At 50.9% G+C, this 20,121-nt stretch overlaps 1 protein-coding gene across 6 annotated transcripts in view; it reads right to left on the bottom strand.

The window, feature by feature from the left end:
* The window catches only part of CDH16 (cadherin 16), a 53,537-nt gene that overhangs the window by 26,757 nt on the left and 6,659 nt on the right, over positions 1-20,121 (bottom strand). For 3 of the 6 annotated variants that reach the window (XM_029057398.1, XM_029057402.1, XM_029057399.1), the window contains exons 2-7: positions 19,779-19,865; positions 11,995-12,078; positions 10,854-10,997; positions 10,446-10,584; positions 8,004-8,162; positions 7,277-7,473 (exon numbers count right to left, since the gene is read on the bottom strand). In XM_029057398.1, coding sequence (XP_028913231.1) covers positions 7,277-7,473; positions 8,004-8,162; positions 10,446-10,584; positions 10,854-10,997; positions 11,995-12,078; positions 19,779-19,856 — 801 coding nt within the window. In that variant the 5' untranslated portion in view covers positions 19,857-19,865. The remainder of the gene's footprint in view (positions 1-7,276; positions 7,474-8,003; positions 8,163-10,445; positions 10,585-10,853; positions 10,998-11,994; positions 12,079-19,778; positions 19,866-20,121) is intronic. The other 3 variants (XM_029057400.1, XM_029057401.1, XM_029057403.1) reach the window with 2 other exon arrangements.

Genomic DNA, 20,121 nt, shown 5'->3' with positions numbered 1-20,121 from the left:
TCATTCAATAGTATTTATTGAGCACTTACTATGTGCAGAGCACTGTACTAAGCGCTTGGAATGTATAATTAGGCAACAGATAGAGACAATCCCTGCCCAGTGAGGGGCTCACAGTCTAAACGGGGGAGACAGCAGAGCAAAACAGAACAAAACAAAAACAAGACATCATCATCAAGATAAATAGAATCAAGGAGATATACACCTCATTAACAAAATAAATAGGGTAATAAATAAAAATACAAATGAGCACAGTGCTGAGGGGAGGGGAAAAGGGAAGAGCAGAGGGTGGAGGGGTGGGGGGGCAAAGGGTACACAGGTGGAAATTAGAACACCGACCCTGTCCCTCAAAGGGCTCACAATGGACTGTGAAGTCCTCAGGGACAGGGATCGTGTCTGCCAACTGGACCGTATTTACTCAAGCACTTAGTAGAGCACCCTATACACAGTAAGTCCTCAATAGATATCACTGATTGATTAAGCAAAGTTATACATCCCCAAAGTCCCCGGAGGAGCCCTGTGCTTACACAAATGCAATCAATAGTTCTGTGGGACTGATTGAGCCTTTCCTATGTGGCCAGCACTGGGCTAAGCCTTGGGGTTTATACGAGATAATCAGCCTGGACCTAGTAAGCACTTAATACATACCACTGATTGATTGATTGATTGATTGGGTAGAGTCCTTGTCCCACATGGGGCTCACAGTCCAAGGAGGAGGGAGGGTGGGGATCTGGTCCCCATTTTTCCAGAGGAGGAAACTGTGGCCCAGAGAGGTACAGGGGCTCACCCGAGGTCACCTGGCAAGCCAGTGGCAGGGTGGGGATTAGGCTCTCTCCCTTAGGCCACGCTGCCCCCCATGGGATCAAACTCATCCAGAACGCAGTAGTTTGGCATCTGGTTGGTCACTACTTGACCTCTCTAAGGCCTGGTTTAGGGGTGAGAGGGACTCAGTCCCCAGACTCCAGAGCTCCTTGGCCTGCTGTAGCCCACCCAGGCTGACAGGGTTCCTACAGCCCCATCCAGCCCAGCACCCCCACCCCCACCTCCATGCCTGGGCAGGATAAGGGGCTAATGAGGACTCCCCGTGTGTCTGTCAGCCTGTCTGTCTCCTGCTAAAATGCACTCAGGGAGAAGCGGAGCCAGGTGGCTGGAGGCCTCCGAACCCACCCCCACCCCACGCGTCCCGTTCCTTCCATCCCCTGGACCCAGCGGCTTGACATGGGTTTCCCAGTTGCCGCAGCCCCACGAGCCTCGGACTGAGAGGCTGAGTTGCCGGACTGGTGAAACCCAGCCCGTCGGGGGGTTTCCGAGACCCAAACCCTTTCGGCCCCGTGGCCTGTGCAGAACAGCTCCTAACAAGGAGAAAGCTGAGGGGGGCTGCACCACTGCAAGGGACCGCGTGCAGCCCCGCCAGACCAGCTCTCAAAATAGCCACCCGGGCGGGAGAGCTGGGTCTAAATTCAACAGCGTTTGTTTGTGCTGCCACTAATGTGTTTCTTGGGCGACTTTATTTTGATTTGGGGCCTCTCCCTCCCCAGATGACTCGACTCCCAAACTATGTGGTGGCTGGCTCCAAACTCCTTCCATCTCTGAGTCCCGTTAGGAAGGGGCGGGGTTGCGGGGGGGGTGTTGGGGGAGGGCAGTTGCAGGGGGAGGCTGCACGGTGGGGGGGCAGGAGGAGCGGCTGCGGTGGGGGTGGGCCTCCAACAGGCTCTTTATTGACTGTGAGCTCCCAACCGCTTCCTCTTGCAGGAGGATTCCCTTCTATGACCTCCAGGGTCCAGGCTGGCCAAGGCCAGAGGGGTCCCCCACCTGCAGGGTGTCCCACGGCCGCTGGCTCTGAGTTACCCGAGAGGCTGATCGGTAGGAAGAAGATGGCCCAAGCAGTGGGGACCCAGGGCACATGGCCGTGGGGAGCTGAGCTTTGGGGCTGAGTGACAGTTACCAGGAAAGCGGGAAGAAATCCTGCAGGATCATGGGCCAGAGGTAGCACCCCGGCCCGGTGGCCCATGGCTGGGGGCAGTTTCAGAGCTGCTGGAGTGGTTGGGCAATCTATCAATCAATTAATGATATTTTTTGAACTCCTACTATGTGCAGAGCACTGTACTAAGCACTTGGGAGAGTGCAATACAACAGAATTAACGATGTGTTCCCCACCCATGACAAACTTACAGTCTAGAGGGGGAGACAGACATTAATATAAATAGGGCAGGGTGGGACAACCCAGTCCATGTTGGAAGAGGCCCCCAAGCCTTCTTGGGGAAGAAGCAGAGAAGCTCGAACTGGGTTGGCTTTCAGGCTGGCTCCATTTGGAGGCCTGGCCCAACCACCTGGCCCAACCACCCCTTCCCCCGGGACTCTTCTTGCTATGATGGGGAGCCGATAGGGGCTGACCCAACTGTTGGCTTAGTGCCACGTGGCCAGGGTATCCTGCCCAGTGACCAAGACAATGCCACTGGGTTGAGTCTAGGAATTTTCACCATCATCATCATCATCATCATCATATCAACAGTATTGACCAAGAATCTAATGGGTGCAGAGCTTGAGAAGCAGCATGGCTTAGTGGATAGAGCACAGACCTAGGAGTCAGAAGGACCTGGATTCTAATCCTGTCTCTATCGCTTGTTTGCTATATGACCTTGGGCAAGTCACTTCACTTATCTGTGCTTCCGTACTTCATCTGGAGAATGGGGATTAGGACTGTAAACCCTATGTGGGACAGGCACTGTGTCCAACCCAATTGCCTTGTATCTACTCCAGTGCTTAGTACAGTGCCTAACACATAGTAAGCACTTAAATGCCACAATTATTATTATTACTGAGAGTGCTGTGTTGGACACCCCCTGGAGAGGCCCAGAATGGATGCTCACTGTGAGCAGAGAGCTATACTGAGAGCCCAGTGGAGGTAGAGTCCTGGACTGGGTGCCTACTACTACTAATAATAATAATAATGTTGGTATTTAAGCGCCTACTATGTGCAGAGCACGGTTCTAAGCGCTGGGGGAGATACAGGGTCATCAGGTCGTCCCACGTGAGGCTCATAGTTAATCCCCATTTTACAGATGAGGTAACTGAGGCACAGAGAAGTGAAGTGACTTGCCCACAGTCACACAGCTGACAAGTGGCAGAGCCGGGAGTCGAACCCATGACCTCTGACTCCGAAGCCCAATACATTCAGAACCCTGCACTGACTTTGAAGGATTTATAATTTAATGTCGATAAGAAGCAGATATGATTTGACTAATATACTATAGTTGAAATGATGATAGAATAGTGAAAAACTTGAGTAGATAAATGAATCAACAACAAAAACAGAGAAATATGTTTGGGGATTAAGATGGGCTGGCATAACCAGGACATGGGGGGATTGGCTCAATGGGGAGTCAGAGGTCATGGGTTCGAATCCCAGCTCTGCTACTTGTCAGCTGTGTGACTTTGGGCAAATCACTTAACTTCTCTATGCCTCAGTTACCTCATCTGTAAAATGGGGATTAAGACTGTGAGCCTCACGTGGGACAACCTGATTACCCTGTATCTACCCCAGCGCTTGGAACACTGCTCTGCACATAGTAAGTGCTTAACATATACCAACATTATTATCAATCAGAGAAGGCCTCCTGGAGGAAGTGGCATTTTTAAGGCTTGACAGGGAAATAGTGTGGCTAGTGGAAAGAGCCCAGAACTGGGAGTCAGAAGACCTTGGTTCTAATCCCAACTCCTCCACTTGCCAGCTGTGTGGCCTTGGGCCTCTCCGGGCCTCAGTTTCCCCATCTGGAAAAGTGGGAATTAAATACCTGTCCTCCCTCCCCATTAGGCAGTGAGCCCTATGTGGGGCAGGGACTGTGTCTCATCTGATTGGATTGTGTCTACCCTAATGCTCGGCACATAGTAAGCACTTAGATATAATTATTATTGGAAGATCTGGATATCAATCAATCAATAGTATATTTGAGCACTAACTCTACGCAGAGCACAGTACTAAGCATTTGAGTGAGAACAATAGAGTAAATAGATTCGACCCCTGACCTCGAGGAGCTGACAATCTGGCAGGGGGAGACAGATCAATTACAGGAAGAGGAAGCCACTGAGTGTGAAGATGTAGGCATTAGTACTGTGGAGAGAAGGGGACCTAAGTGCTCAGGAGGTAAGGACTCAAGTCCATGTGTGTTGCAGTACGGAGGGAAGTAGGGTGGGGAGGTGGGAGGGAAGTCAGGGAAGGCTTTCTGAAAGAGAGGTGGCTTCAGAGAGGCTCTGAAGATGGGGAGAATAGTAGTCTGTCAGATATGACGTGGTCTGTCAGAGAAGCAGCTTGGCTTACTGGCAAGAGGACGGTTTGGGAGTCAGAGGTCGTGGGTTCTAATCCCACACGGAGCCCTCCCCCCTTCCTCCCCATTGCCCCTACTCCCTCCCTCTGCTCTACCCCCTTCCCCTCCCCACAGCACTTGTGTATATTTGTACATATTTATTGCTCTATTCATTTTATTAATGATGTGCATTTATCTTTGGTTTTATTTATCTATTCTGATGGTAGTGATGCCTGTCTACTTGTTTTGTTTTGCTCTCTGTCTCCCCCTTTTAGACTGTGAGCCCGTCATTGGGCAGGGATTGTCTCTATCTGTTGCCCAATTGTTCATTCCAAGAGCTTAGTACAGTGCTCTGCACACAGTAAGCGCTCAATAAATATAATTGAATGAATGAATGAAATGAATGAATCCTGGCTCCGCCACTTGTCAGCTGTGTGACTTTGGGCAAGTCACTTAACTTCTCTGTGCCTCAGTTGCCTCATCTGTAAAATGGGGATTAAGACTGTGAGCCCCATGTGGGACAACCTGATTACCTTCTAACTACCCCAGCGCTTAGAACAGTGCTTGGCACGTAGTAAGCACTTAACAAATACCATAGTTATTTTTATTATATTCCTCTTCTCCCACTCCCATCTGCCTCGCCCTTGCACTTGTTTTTGCACCCTTTAATCACCCACTCCCTCGACCCCACAGCCCTTATGTGTGTATCCATAATTTATCAATTTTTATATTAATGTCTGAATAACCTTCTAGACTTGTAAACTTGTTTTGGGCAGAGAACTTAGTACAGTGCTCTGCACATAGTAAGTGCTCAGTAAATACCATGGATTGATTGATTGATTGATTGATTGATTGATTGATTGATTGATGAAAGAGGAGAAAATACCAGGCAGGAGAGAGGGCATGGACCTGGGAGTCAGAAGGACCTGGGTTCTAATTTTGTCTCCGTCACTGGTCTGCTGTGTGACCTTAGGCTAGTCACTTAACTTCTCTGGGCCCCAATTTCCTCATCTGTAAAATGGAGATTAATACTGTGAGGCCCATGTGGGATGTGGACTGTGTCCAACCCGATTGGCTTGTACCTACCCCCGAGCTTGGTACAGTGATTGGCACATGATAAATGCTTAACAAATACCATAAAAAAAATAAAAAAGAGACAAGAGCAAGGCACAATAAGTAGGTGATGTTTGCCAGAGAGGAGCCAGGATAAACAGGGAGAAAACTGATTGAGTGCTTTAAAGCGATAGTGAGGAGTTCCTGTTTGATGTGAAGATGGATGGGCCACCATGGGGAGGTGTGTGGAAAAATGAGTTTTCAGAAGAGTGATCCGGGCAACAGAGTGAACTACTGAATGACAAAGGGAGAGGCTGGAGGCAGGGAGGTCAGCGAGGAGGCTGATGCAATAATTGGGATGGGATAAGACAAGTACTTGGACCAGGGTGGCAGTAATTTGGATGAAGAGGAAGAGGAGGATTCTGGAGAAGTTATGAAGATAGAACCTATAGGATTTGGTGACAGACTGATTTTTGGCTTGAAACAGAAGAGTTAAGGATAATGCCAAGGTGGTGGGCTTTTGAGATAGAGAGGGTGGTGTTGTTGTCCACAGTGATGGGAAAGTTTCAGGGAGAAGACAGCTTGGGAGGGAAGAGGAGGAGTTTTGTTGTGGAGACTTATTGAGTTGGAAGTGTCGGCTGGACATCTAAGTAGAGCTGACCCAAAGGAAATGCGAGGCTGCACAGAAGAGAGGTCGAGGCTGGAGAAATAGATTTGGGAATCATCCACATAGAGATGGCGGTTGAAGCTGTAGGAGAGAATGAGTTCTCCAAGGGAGTGGCTGTAGATGGAGAATAGAAGGAGACCCAGTACTGAGTTAAGGAAATGGGAGCCAGAAGAGGAGCCAGGGAAAGAGACTGAGAAGTGGCCAGAGAGGCAAGAGAAGAACCAGGAGATGACAGTGTCAGAGAGTCCAAGCTGAAATAGTGTTTCCAGGAGAAGGGGGTGGTCCACAGTTGTTAGAGATGGCTGAGAGACCACGGAGGATTAGATTTGGTAAGAAGGAGGTCACTGGTGACCTTAGAGAGAGGTTGCAGTGGAGTGGAAGGGGCGGAACCAGATTGTAGGGGATCCAGGAGGGAGCTGGAAGAAAGTGGAGTCAGTGGATGTAGACAACTTGCTCAAGGAGTTTGGAGAGAAATAGAAGGAGGGAAATGGAGCCTGCAATGGGGCTGAAGGAGAGGGGGTTTTAGGCCAGGAGATAGATGGGCATGTTAGAAAGCTGTGAGGAAGGAGAAGAGAGGAGAGGGGAGGGAAGGGGAAAAGAGGAGAGAAGAGGGGAGGGGAGAAGAGATAATAATAACGATGATGATGGTATTAGTTAAGCACGTACTATATGCCAAGCACTGTTCTAAGTGCTGAGCACTGTTCTAAGCGCTCTTGGGAAAGGGAATGTTCCTTGGATAGTGGTAACAGCTCCTTTCCACACTACTGAGGAGACCCCCTTCCTGTCCTGCATTCCACCACCCTGAGAGGAAAGAGAATAGAACCTGCATCTTGAGGTCTCTGAATAAGCTCACACAAGCTAGTGCCATGGACTCTGAAATACAGGGAGCCTGAAATTCTGCTCCTCTACCCACAGCCCCCTACTGATTATGTTTTTATTTTGTGTATTTGTCCTTTTCTTTATGTTGTTTTAGTGTTTTATTGTTTCATCACTCCGGATGTGTCTGTCTCCAGTCCCCTCTTCCCCACTTATATTCACAGATTGTAAGCCTCTTGAGGGATAGGGGCCATGTCTAATTCCCACCTGTGTATTCTTTCCCAGGGTTTAGTTCAGGGCTCCTTGCACAGTAAGGGCTTAATAAATACTACTCCTATTACAATCGCTACTACATGGTGTTGGTGGGGGTGGCTTCTGCTTGAGATGCCTTAGGCTTGCATGGATGGCACTGGGGAAACTGGCTTGGGAAGGCACTCACCTTGGAGATGGGGTGGGGGTAGGTGGTTTTGAGATTTTCTGGAAGGTGGACAGAAGTGGGGGGAATCCAGGTGCTTTCCACAACTGCAATGTCAACTTTGGCTATGGCGTGGTGGCCTGAAGGTTGGTCTCCCAGGTCTTTGACCTGCACGAGGAGGCTGTAGTGGGCGACTTGGGCCGGGTTGAGCAGAGAACTCCCTAGAAAAGAGACCTCACTGGACCCAGCATCTGACCCCACCATCCCTCCAACCTTCCAGCCTCCCACTCTCCCTGCCATCCATTCTCCAGCCCTTTGGTCCACCCACCCTCGGTTCTCCTGCCCTCCCACCTTCCAGGTCTCCTGCTCTATATCCTGCCCTGAGGCCCATTCTAAATTCTGGAGCAAGAGATTTCCCTCCAGAGATGACCTCGACATGATGAAGGATAGGAGTGGCCAAGGAAAATGGAACCTACCTTACACCAAAAGCATGAGGCAGGGGGCAGGGGTGGAGGAGACAGGGTCCAAGCACAGGACCCTGAGTTTGAAGTAAAAGATCTGTGATTTGGGGAATCCAAGAGCCTCTGCCTTTCCAATCCCCCTGCCTGGGTAGGGGCCCTAATAAGCTCAGGCTTTCTCAAATTGCCCAGGGGAGGAAGTAGTGGTGGAGAGGAGAGGGTAAGGGGCAGTGGGTGAGGAGCAGGGTATGAGGGAAAGGGGAAGCAGTGGGGCAAGAGGTTGGGAGCTCTACCTTCCTCAGAGAGGGAAAGAGCTCCAGTCCTGGAGTCTAGCTGGAACATGGCATCAGAGGGCCGACCAGGAGCCTGACTGATGATCTGGTAGCGCAGATCTGCGTTGGGGGTCAAGGGGTCATCCAGGTCGGCCGCGCTGACGAACAGAAAGGATACCCCTGAGAGGGAAGAGGTTACACTGGGTGTGCTGGCCCCACTGCTCCAAACCCGCCACTGGCTTCCTCCACTGGCCTCAGCTGGCCACTGGCCACTGACTTCCTGGCAAGGCATTTCCTCCTCTCCCTGGTCAGGCTCAAGGGGAACCCTTCTGCCAACTCTCCTCGGCTTCAGTGGCTTCCCTCCCTCTTCCACTCTCCTGGTAAGCATGGGGGTCCCGGGGTGGTGCCAAAGATGGGCAACACAACTCCTGTCTCCTACATCTGGTGACCTTTCCAAACTCTTGGAAGAGTGTGTCGCACCTAGTGGAAACGTGGTAAATAGCTCTACCGCTCCGCTACTGCTGCTATCGCTGCTTCTGAATTCCCGTTCCCTTTTGTCCTCTGGGTGGCTTTGGGCGAGGCTCTCACCAACTCTCACCTCCTTCCTAGGAGATTAGAGGGCACCCAAGGGTGAGGAATTTCACATGCTTTGAGATCTCTGAGAGTAAGTAGTGAGGTCTGGTAGAAAGAACAGGAGACTAGGAGTCAAGAGACTCCCCAGATTCTAGTCCCTGCTCCAACCCTGGTCTGCTGTTGACCTTGGGCAAGTCACTGAACCTATCTAGGCTTCAGCTTTGTCTTCTGTAAAATAAGATCCCTCCTCTTCCTCCCTTTTAAACTGCAAGACCCATGTGGGACAGGGGAGGTGTCCAATCTGATCATCTCATCTCCCTCCTCCTAGAGAAGCTGCCTAGCCTCGTGGAAAGAGCATGGGCCTGGAACTCAGACGACCTGGGTTCTAATTCTTGCTCTGCCAGTTGCTTGCTGGGTGATGTTGGGCAAGTCACTTAACTTCTCTGTGCCCCAGTTTCCTTAACTGTAAAATGGAGATCCAATAGCTGTTCTCCTTCCCTCCTACTTGGACCGTGAGCCCCAAGTGGAACAGGGACTCTGTCTGACCTGATTTACATGTATCCACCCCAGCACTTAGAACAGAGCCTGACACATAGTAAGGTCTTAACAGATAGTATTATTATTACTGTTATTATTGTTGTTGTTGTTGCTGTTGTTATCATCACAGCTCTTGGTCCAGAGTCAGTGCTTAAGAAATACTATTGTTATCATCATCATCATCATCATTTTCAGCTGGAAAAGGCTTGGCCCATCATCCATGCCATTTGGATGAGGGTTTTATTATATTACCTGGGCAGGAAGGGACAGGACCCAGACAGCCCCCAGCTGTGCTTCCCCAGGGGGCAGCAAAGCGATTTGTAATAAGGTGTGACATGTTTTGGAAAATGCCAGTCAGCCAGAGCTCTTCCCTCCCTGGGCCACCTCCCAGCCAGATTCAGTTTCCAGCTCTTCCAACACCTGGTTTTGTAGGGAAACAAAGCTTTCCACAGGTCCTTCCCCTTCCCTTCCCTTTGTTCCCCATCCCCAGCTCTTCCCAAGTTAAATTAAGAAAGGAGTCTCTCTTTTTCCCTTCCTCTCTCCCTCTCTTTCTCTCTCTCTCGCCCTCCCCCCTCTCTCTCTGATGCCCAGGGATGTGTGAGGAAGTTTATCTCTGAGGGAATGATAGGGCAGCCCTTGGGGTAGATAAGGGAGCTAAAAGGGGACTATCTAGGGCTGGCTAGGGGATGGAGGCTCAGTAGCATGATGGGGAAAAATCTGGGCCCAGCCTGGACCCAGCTATGGAACAATTGGTCACATGGTTTCTAAATTCTGTCCCTTGTTTACTGGGCGGTATCGCTCCTAGGCCAAATGAAAGGGGTCGGCTAATTCGAAAGAGCACAGACCTCAGCCTCTCACATCCACACTTGAGGGTGTGGCGATGGCTGGCAGGGGCTGGGGTTGGGGCTGGGGTTGGGGCTGGGGCTGGGGCTGGGGCTGGGGCTGGATCTTGGGCTGAGGCTACTGAGCCAGGCCATGTTTGTCTTCTCCCAGGATGGAGCCCACCAGCAGCAAGCGTGCATCTAGCATGGCCAGCAGGGTCCCCAGGCCCTGAGGGTGGCGTCAGGTGGAGAGGTGGGCCCCTTGGACCAGAGGATGGGGAGGGGAGGAAATAGCTGAGGGAGAGAATTAAACCAAGGGGTGGTGGGTGGGGGGAGGAGGAGGCAGCCAAGGCTGAATAGAAAGAAGGACTGAAGTGTAGATGGAGTCAGAGACAGAGACAGGCAGAGGCAGATCCAGGCAGAGCCAGAGATGGAGGCAAGGCCAGAGCCAGGGGCAGGGCCAGGGCCAGGGTCAGGGCCAAGAAGGGAGATGGCTGGAGGAGCCTGGGCTATGGACGGTGCTGTCATTGACCTTGGCCGGTCCCTCGGCTGACAGTTCCCGCAAACACATCCTCAGTGAACCGTGGCACATTGTCGTTCTCGTCTTTCACTCTCACCGTCAGGGTTTCCGGGCCAGAGAGTGGCTGCCCGTCGTCCCTGGTCACAATCACCTGGTGGGTGTGAGAGAGGGTCACTCGGCAGGGAGGAGCCCCAGAACTCCTAGGCGGGGGTTGGGGGAGGGGACAACGAGGGGGGAATCTGTGGGGATCCCAGCTGAGGGACACCAGGGTCTGCCGGAGGGCAAACCCCTCTCCACCTCAAGACAGAGGCCATCGGGAGGGTTTGGCTAACCCGATCCCCAGCCGTGGGCTGGGGGGAGGGGGGCGGGGGCAGCCCCGGAAAGCAAGCAATGGAGGCTAGTGGGCTGGGCTGGCCTTACCTGCAATGTATACTGGGCCTGCTCCTCCCGATCCAGAGGCCGGGTAACAAACAGGAAGCCCGAGTCAGGCTCCACACCAAAGAGGCCATCATAGTTGTCCACCACCTGGATTGGGGCGGGGCCCTCTGGACCCTGGATTTCCAGCTGGAAATAAAAAGGAAAGAAAGAGAGAAAAGGAGAAGAAAGGAGAGGAGCCTCTGAATCCTGGAAACATGGGTGATGCCAACGAGTGGCCCCAGAGGGACTGAGTTCTCACCCTTGAGACCTCAGTTCCTCCTCCTCCTGGGATTTCTCCTGGTTTGGAGGGTCAATTTTTCCTCCCTTCAGTTTCCCAACTGTACAATGGGTCTGCATTCTGTCTCCCTCTCCTCTGCCCCCAGAGGAGCAGGGAGAACAGGGAGAACTGGGGGCTGGGAGGCTGGGTCCATCCCACATGGCAGAATCTTTTGCCCCAGGCCCCTGGCCAACAGCCTGGAACATGTATCACCTGATGGCCACCCAAGAGCAGGGCACATGGCCACCAGGGGCCCAGGGGATGGCAGCGGAATCTCTTCTCTCCGCCTGGGCCCGTAATGGTCCAGACAGCTGAGACCTCCCAATCCCCTTTGACCCCAATCGCCTGCCAACTTCAGACCCCAGAACCCCTGAAGTAGCTGCCCAGAGTGTACATACCTAAGGAGAGGGACAGCTACCCAGGGCAGCGAGTACCTCAGCAACAGAATGCCAGATGGGAGAATGGTCAGGTGGAGGAAGGGGAAGGAGCCGCAGCCCTAATCCCAGTGATTTGGTAGCCAAATCTCTCTCCTTCGGAGGCAGAGAGCTGAGCCTGGCACAAACCCCAGCCTGGATCCCCTCTCACTTCCTGCTCTGGGGAGGAAGGTGGCCTGTATAGAATGCATCTCCTGAGGCAGTTGTCCTAGGGGTTGCTGGAACTTGCAATCTCATAGGGATCGGTTGTCTGCTTTTCAGAATGAGAGCAGAGATGCAAATGGGGTGGGGGTGGGGGGGGGACTTTCCAGTCTGCTATTCACTGCCCAGGCACAGTGTCAGTGGTGCCAACAGCTCCCAGGAAGATTCCTTCCACCCAAAGCACCGCTACGATGGGGGTCACAAGCCAAAGGAAGCAAGGCAGAGTCCTCACCTTCTTCAGGTAGAGAGGGAAGTGACCGTGGTAGTTTTCTGGGATCTCGATGTAGGGCTCCTGGCTGGCAGCTCCAGCGACAGCCTGTAGAGGATGATCACTTTTAATCATCAGTCAGGCCAGGCCCATCTCTGGAAATGTCTGTCTGCCCACCCTCCTCAGGTCCTCCCCTTCCCACCTCGTTTCTTCAGACATTGAGAGGCCCGGGTCCATTGCTATGGCACCCTAGGCTGGTTCCTTAACCTCTCTGGGCCTCAGTTTCTTGATCTGAAGAATGAGGCTTTGGGAATGGAGCCTAATCTGAAGACCTAATTCTCAATTCCCTGGGGTGGGTGGGCCTTCTTGGGGCCGGGCTGCAGGGTGAAGCCGTGGAGCAGAGTCAGGTTTCCAGTCTCACACAGCAGTCGCCCCATCCACCAGGCATTTCCACCACTCCACTAGACCACGTTATTTCTCTGTACCGCACTAACGCGCTTAGGAGAGCACAATAGAGCTAGTAGACCTGATCCATACCCTCAAATGGTTTCCAGTCTAACAGAAGATATAGACACTAAAATGCATTGCAGCTAAGAGAAGCAATAGAGTATAAAGACAGAAGAGCAGGCTGACCTATTCATTCATTCATTCAATAGTATTTATTGAGCACTTACTGTGTGCAGAGCACTGTACTAAGCGCTTGGGATGAACAGGTCGGCAACAGATAGAGACAGTCCCTGCCGTTTGACGGGGCTTACAGTCTAATCGGGGGAGATGGACAGACAAGAACAATGGCAATGAGTAGAGTCGAGGGGAAGAACATCTCGTAAAAACAATGGCAACTAAATAGAATCAAGGCGATGTACAATTCATTAACAAAATAAATAGGGTAATGGAAATATATACAGTTGAGCAGATGAGTACAGTGCTGTGGGGAGGGGAAGGGAGAGGGGGAGGAGCAGAGGGAAAGGGGGAAAAGAGGGTTTAGCTGTGGAGAGGTGAGGGGGGGTGGTAGAGGGAGTAGAGGGAGAAGGGAGCTCAGTCTGGGAAGGCCTCTTGGAGAAGGTGAGTTTTAAGTAGGGTTTTGAAGAGGGGAAGAGAATCAGTTTGGCAGAGGTGAGGAGGGAGGGCGTTCCGGGACCGCGGGAGGACGTGGCCCGGGGGTCGACGGTGGGATAGGCGAAACCGAGGGACAGTGAGGAGGTGGGCGGCAGAGGAGCGGAGCGTGCGGGGTGGGTGGTAGAAAGAGAGAAGGGAGGAGAGGTAGGAAGGGGCAAGGTGATGGAGAGCCTTGAAGCCTAGAGTGAGGAATTTTTGTTTGGAGCGGAGGTTGATAGGCAACCACTGGAGTTGTTTAAGAAGGGGAGTGACATGCCCAGATCGTTTCTGCGGGAAGATGAGCCGGGCAGTGGAGTGAAAAATAGACTGGAGCGGGGCGAGAGAGGAGGAAGGGAGGTCAGAGAGAAGGCTGACACAGTAGTCTAGCTGGGATATAACGAGAGCCTGTAGCAGTAAGGTAGCCATTTGGGTGGAGAGGAAAGGGCGGATCTTGGCGATATTGTAGAGGTGAAACCGGCAGGTCTCGGTAACGGATAGGATGTGTGGGGTGAACGAGAGAGACGAGTCAAGGATGACACCGAGATTGCGGGCCTGAGAGACGGGAAGGATGGTCGTGCCATCCACGGTGATAGAGAAGTCTGGGAGAGGACCGGGTTTGGGAGGGAAGATGAGGAGCTCAGTCTCGCTCATGTTGAGTTTTAGGTGGCGGGCCGACATCCAGGTGGAGACATCCTGGAGGCAGGAGGAGATGCGAGCCTGAAGGGAGGGGGAGAGGACAGGGGCGGAGATGTAGATCTGCGTGTCATCTGCGTAGAGATGGTAGTCAAAGCCATAAGACCTAGTGGAAAGGGCATAGGCCTGGGAGTCAGAGGACCTGGGTTCTAATCCCAGCCCCCATTTAATCCCAGTTTGTCTGCTTTGTGACCTTGGGAAAGTCAATTCAGTTCTCTGGGCTTCAAATTTCCTCATCTGTAAAATGGGGATTCAATTCCTGTTCTCCTTCCCCCTTAGACTGGGAGTCCTGTGTGTGTCAGGGTCTATGTCGGGGCTGATTACCTTTCTCTACCTCAGCACTTAATCCAGTGCTTTATCACCTGGTAAATGCTTAACAGATACCACAGTGATTATGATGATTCCTGTCTGTCTGTCTACTCTGCGGTCTGTCTTTTGCTCTGCCATCTGTCTCCCCCAACTAGACTGTGAGCCCATCACTGGGCAGGGATTGTCTCTATCTGTTGTCGAATTGTACATTCCAAGCGCTTAGTACAGTGCTCTGCACATAGTAAGTGCTCAATAAATACTATTGAATGAATGAATGTATGTGCCCAAGGTCCTGAACTCAGCAGGCACCCAGTAGGTAGGAGCATCTACTCAGTTGGCTGATGATGCCATGCTAAAACCTGGCACAGGATGGAGAAGAGGGATTATGCCAGGGGCTTCTGGGAAGCAAGAGCAGCGGTCAGCCCAGCTCATCACACAGCCCAAGAGGCCTAGAGGCAGAGCCGCTCACAGCATGAGACCCAGCTGCATTTTGGAGGATGGAGGGAGACTCCTGAGAGCTCTACTGGCCATACATCCTCACACAGACCGGGGTATCATCAGGTAGGTGAACTTTTGGATGAGCCGTCCATGCTGCACCTCTGGAGGAAGAGTCAGGGATGAAGGGGGGAGTCAGGGATGAGGGGTGGTCTGTACTGGGTCAGTGGGGAAGAGTGAGGAATGGAGAAGAGAGACTCTGCAGTGTTGGATGCTCTTTGCTGGGTCACTGGAGAGAGTCAGGGTGTTGGATGGTCTGTGCTGCATCACTGGAGGAGAGTCAGGGATGGAGAGGAGAGACTCAGGGGCAATGGATGGTCCATGCTGGGTCACTGTTGAGGGAGTCAGGGGTATAGGGTGGTTCAGACTTGGCACCATTAAGGAGGAACGTGTATCTCATTTCCATTGTACTCTCCCAAGCGCTTGGGACAATGTTTTGCACTCAGTAGGCACTCACTAAATACCACTGATTGATTGATTGAAGGGTCAGAGGGAAGAAAGCTGGGGAGGTTCATTCATTCATTAGTATTTATTGAACACTTACCATGTGCAGAGCACTTTACTAAGCTCTTGGAATGTACAATTTGGCAACAGATAGAGACAATCCCTGCCCAATGACGGGGGTTGACTGGTCCATCCTTAACTATGAGGGTAGGGGACCAGGAGGGGGCCACCAGCACCCAGTCCCTCTGAGCCAGTCCTCCTAGTCCCCTGGCTGAGACAGAGTCCTGGGTTAGATGGACTGGGGGCCTGACTCAGTAATGGCATCATTTCTGGTCTGGTGTTCTTAAAATATAACTTTCCACATCAATATGAGCACTCGTAGCCTCCGAGTTGCGTATGTCTCTTCTCCTCATTGTGTGTCCTTGCTATAAATAAACAGTAATCACCACCCCCACCACGCATTCATTTGCAAGGTCTTGTCAGTCAAAACGATCTGTGTAACTCCATGCAGAGAGGAAGACGCAAGATTGCTACTCATTATTCCTGTGCAGTGAGATAATGGGCAGAAGAGCAAATCAGCATTGCCTTGAGACACACAGTGCTCATCAAAGGCAGGACAGCAGGGTTGGGGAGGCGGGGAGGTGAGGTGGGGGGCGGGGAATGAAGAGCCATCCAGAGTTCTAGGCCTGCCCGATGGCACCCAGGGAGCCCAGCCCCAGGGCGGCACCGGGCTTCGGTCTCTGGCTTCCCGAAAGGCCCGGACCAAGATGGAGCTTTGGGTGGGCTTTACCTGCCCAAGGAAGCTGGACTGTAACTGAATGGCTCATCCCCCATTGTGGAAACCTAACTTCTTTGAGCTTAGACATCAGGGCCCGGGTCATTGGCTGGAGGCTAGTGTGCCACCCCGAATGGCTTGGTGTGCCCCCACCTGCCTTAGAAAGTAGCTGGATTCCTATTTTCAAGCACTAAGCACAATGGCTTTGAGGTAGTTGTGTTGTTTGACACCATCTTGCCTTTTCCCCCTCTCCAGTCCAGACTTCACTCGGCTGCCCGGATCCTTTTTCTAAAATGTCGTTCTTTGCACGTCTCCCCTGCCGCCCCCACAAAAATTTTCAATGGCTGCACCGTCATCTCTGCATCAAACAGAAACTCCGGACCGTTTCGCTTTACGACACTCAATCAGCAATCTCTTTCCTACTAACTTGTCTATTAACTCTATTATAGGGTATTCCCCCAAGAGCTTAGTACAGTGCTCTTCACACAGTAAGAGCTCAGTAAATTTGATTGATTGGTTGACTGGTTACTAAATCCACCACCCTCTTCTCCCACTCCACCCCAACTCATAGGCCTCGTTCCTCTCAAGTCAACCAACTAACTCACTGCATCTCATCCTCGTCTTTCTTGCCGAAGCTCTGGCCTCTGGCTCATACCTTTGCCCTTCCGCCTGGAAGGCTCACCTCCTTTACATCCATGCATCAGACCTCTACTCTTCCCAACTTCAAAGCCTTTCTGGAATCCCATGTCTTCCAGGAGGTCACCTTCCCTGACTAAAGCTCTCATCTCCCCTCTCAACTGCCACTTCAGCACTTCTGTAAAAGTAATCATGCTCACTGAGCACCAACTGGTGCAATGCACTGTGCTCAGTACTTATACTTCTGTGCCACATAGGCACTAAGTACTCACAACCATTCATAGCACTTACATAACACATCTTCATACTCTGTTGCTTAAGCACTAACATATTTTTTCCTTCTTCCTCCTAACAGTAAATTATTTTAGTGTTTGTTTCCCCTGTTAGACTGTAAACTCCTTTAATAATAATAATAATGTTGGTATTTGTTAAGCGCTTACTATGTGCAGAGCACTGTTCTAAGCGCTGGGGTAGACATAAGGGAATCAGGTTGTCCCACATGGGGCTCACAGTCTTAATCCCCATTTTACAGATGAGGGAACTGAGGCCCAGAGAAGTTAAGTGACTTGCCCACAGTCACACAGCTGACAGCACTTGTACTTGGACATGCTCCCTTTTTTCACCTTTCCCTCAACCCCACAGCACGTATGTAGAGAAGCAGCATGGTTCAGTGGAAAGAGCCAGGCTTAGGAGTCAGAGGTCATGGGTTCGAATGCCGGCTCAGCCACTTGTTAGCTGTGTGACTGTGGGCAAGTCACTTCACTTCTCTGTGCCTCAGTTACATCATCTGTAAAATGGGGATTAAGACTGTGAGCCTCACGTGGGACAACCTGATTACCCTGTATCTACCCCAGCGCTTAGAACAGTGCTCTGAACATAGTAAGCGCTTAACAAATACCAACATTATTATTATTATTATTATGTCCTTATCCGAAATTTATGTATGTTAATGTCTGTCTTCCCCTCTAGACTGGAAGCTCGTCATGGGCAGGTAAGGTGTCTACCGACTCTGTTATATTGCAGTCTCCCAAGTGCTTATAACAGTGCTCTGAACCCAGTAAGCACTCAATAAATTGATGGATTGATTGATTGATTATGTCTACCAATTCTATCGTCCTCTCCCAAGCATTTAGTGCAGCTCTCTTCACACAGTAGGCTCTCGGTAAATACAATTGGTGATAATGACGATGATGATGATGTGAGTGCTTAGTACAGTGCTCTGCACACAGTAAGCACTCAATAAATATGATTGAATGAATGAATGAATCTGTACTCTGGAAACGAGCTAGGAAATTTAGCTGCTCCAAAAAGTTCTTCGAGGTTCTGACACTTCTGTGTTGATGGCGTGACTGGCTGGGCCAGAGCCGAGGGTACCCTGTCCCATTCATTCTCCAAAGCAGGAATGTAGAGGGGGCCCAGTCTAAAAAGATAGAGTGGGCCCAGTCTAAACAGTGATAATCATAATGGTATGTGTTAAGTGCATACTATGTGCTAAGCACTGTAGTAAGTGCCATGGTAGATACGAGATAATTAGGTTGGACATAGTCCTTGTCCCATATGAGACTCACATTTTCTGTAGGAAGGAGAACAGGTACTGGATCCCCATTTTCCAGATGAGGAAATTGAGGCACAGAGAAGTGAAATGACTTGCCTAAGGTCAAACAGTAGGCAAGTGCCAGATCTGGGATTAGAAGCCAGATCCCCTGACTCCCAAGCCTGGGTTCTTTCCGCTAGACCATGTTGCTTCACCTGTTCCACTTAGTCTATGCAGTCATGCTGGATCTTGTGACAAGGAAATTCAGTTAATCGACACTATTTACTGAGCACCTACTGTGTACAAAGCTCCATATCAAGCACTTTAGAGAGTACAACAGAGGAAAAAGATGTGATCACCGTCCTCAAGGAGCTTACGATTTAGAGAAGTAGGTGTTAGAAATCACTTCCTCTTCTCTAGGAAACTCAGACAGAGAGCATAATCCCAAATCCTGGAAACAGTCATTCTTGGTCTGTTGTACCCTGTGACTGCACCCTACAGGCTCACACTCAAGAAGAGATGCAAATGATTGTACACTGTTTCATGGAGTCGGCCAAGTGTTACGGGGTGATGCTAAGTCTAGGGAAAACCAAGTGGATGGATCAGCCTGCACCCAGAGAGCCACGGACACAACTGAAAATCTATACTGGCAACACAGAGTTAAATGCTGTCATGAAATTCTGTTACCCAGGCAGCACACTGGCCAATGATGCAATGATAGACAAGGAAGCGGAAAACTGAATGACGAAGGCCGGCACACTCTTTGGGGAGCTGTCAAACTGAGTGTGGCAGCCTCCAGGCATCAGGCTCCAAGCCAAACTAAAGGCCTACAGAACTAGAGTGTTGACTGTCCTTCTCTCCAGCTGGGAGACCCGGCCCCACACAGGCGCCACGTCCAGTTCCTCCACCAGTTCCACCAGCGTCACTGACGGGCAAGACTCAACTTCAAATTGGCAGGATGGAATTCCCAACAACAAAGCCCTAGAACCAAGTCAGTCTCTTAGCACTGAAGCTATGATTGCCTCAACCCAAGTGTGCTGAGTGCGAGGCATGAGGAGAATGGACGACTGCCAGATACCCAATCAACTGCTGTGGAGCTGAAGTTAAGAAACTGAAAAACAGGAGGGCAGAGGAAAGGCAAGAAGGACACAAAAGCAAAATCTCAGGTGCTGCTGCATCCCAGCTGAAAATGAAATCAGTTGTCATGGATAGAACAGCAATCAGAAAAGGAGCGGCTCTTTTTGAGCAGAAGTGAAATAAGGAGGCAAAATAATAATAATAATAAATCTGGTATTTGTTAAGTGCTTACTGTGTGCCAGGAACTGTATTAAGCACTGGGATGGAGACAAGCAAATTGGGTTGGACACAGTCCTTGTCCCACATGGAGCTCACAGTCTCAATCCCCATTTGATGGATGAGGGAACTGAGGCCCAGAGAAGTGAAGTAACTTGCCTAAGGTCACACAGCAGACAAGTGGCGGAGCCAGGATTAGAACCCATGACCTTTTGATTCCCAAGCCCGGGCGCTATCTACTATGCCATGCCGCTTCTGTGTTCACAAAAGTGAACACAGGGTCAGGGGCTGCCAACAGCAAACATGACAACACAAGGAACAGTGTGTGTGTATATGTGCGTGCGTGCGTGCGTGCGTGCGTGTGTGTGTGTGTGTGTGTGTGTGTGTCCTGTCAGGGCAGTCGGGACACACATGCCACCATAGGGGAATTTCACTGACAGGGGCATATTCTTCAAGCACGAAGGATGTTAGGTAAGTGTAGGTGTAGCTTTGTGTCTGGAAGGCCATGGCTGAGGGAAAAGGGTCACTCACATGGCTGATGGCTGAGGGAAAAGGGTCACTCACGTGGCTGATGCCCAGACAGATGATCCAGAGCCAGACAGGATCCATTACCAGAGCCTAAAGTCAGACAAAAGGAGAAACAGATGTGAGAATGGTATACTGTCTTCACCCTTTCCAATTCTCTCCACTGACTGCACAGAAACACCAATCAATTTCTTTCATAAAAACAAAGCAGGGTTGGCCCAGCAGAGGGGAGTGGGCAATGAAGATTCAGTGTGGTTACCCTGGTTGAAGTCACTGAGAAGGAAAAGACAAGATGCCAGTGGCAAGTCAAGCCTCAGGTCTTGAGCTCTGCTTGATATCATTTTTCAGA

Source organism: Ornithorhynchus anatinus, unplaced genomic scaffold (genome assembly GCF_004115215.2).
Source record: "Ornithorhynchus anatinus isolate Pmale09 unplaced genomic scaffold, mOrnAna1.pri.v4 scaffold_93_arrow_ctg1, whole genome shotgun sequence".
In the NCBI taxonomy this organism is placed as follows: domain Eukaryota; kingdom Metazoa; phylum Chordata; class Mammalia; order Monotremata; family Ornithorhynchidae; genus Ornithorhynchus; species Ornithorhynchus anatinus.
This window is presented reverse-complemented; position numbering and strand designations above follow the sequence as displayed.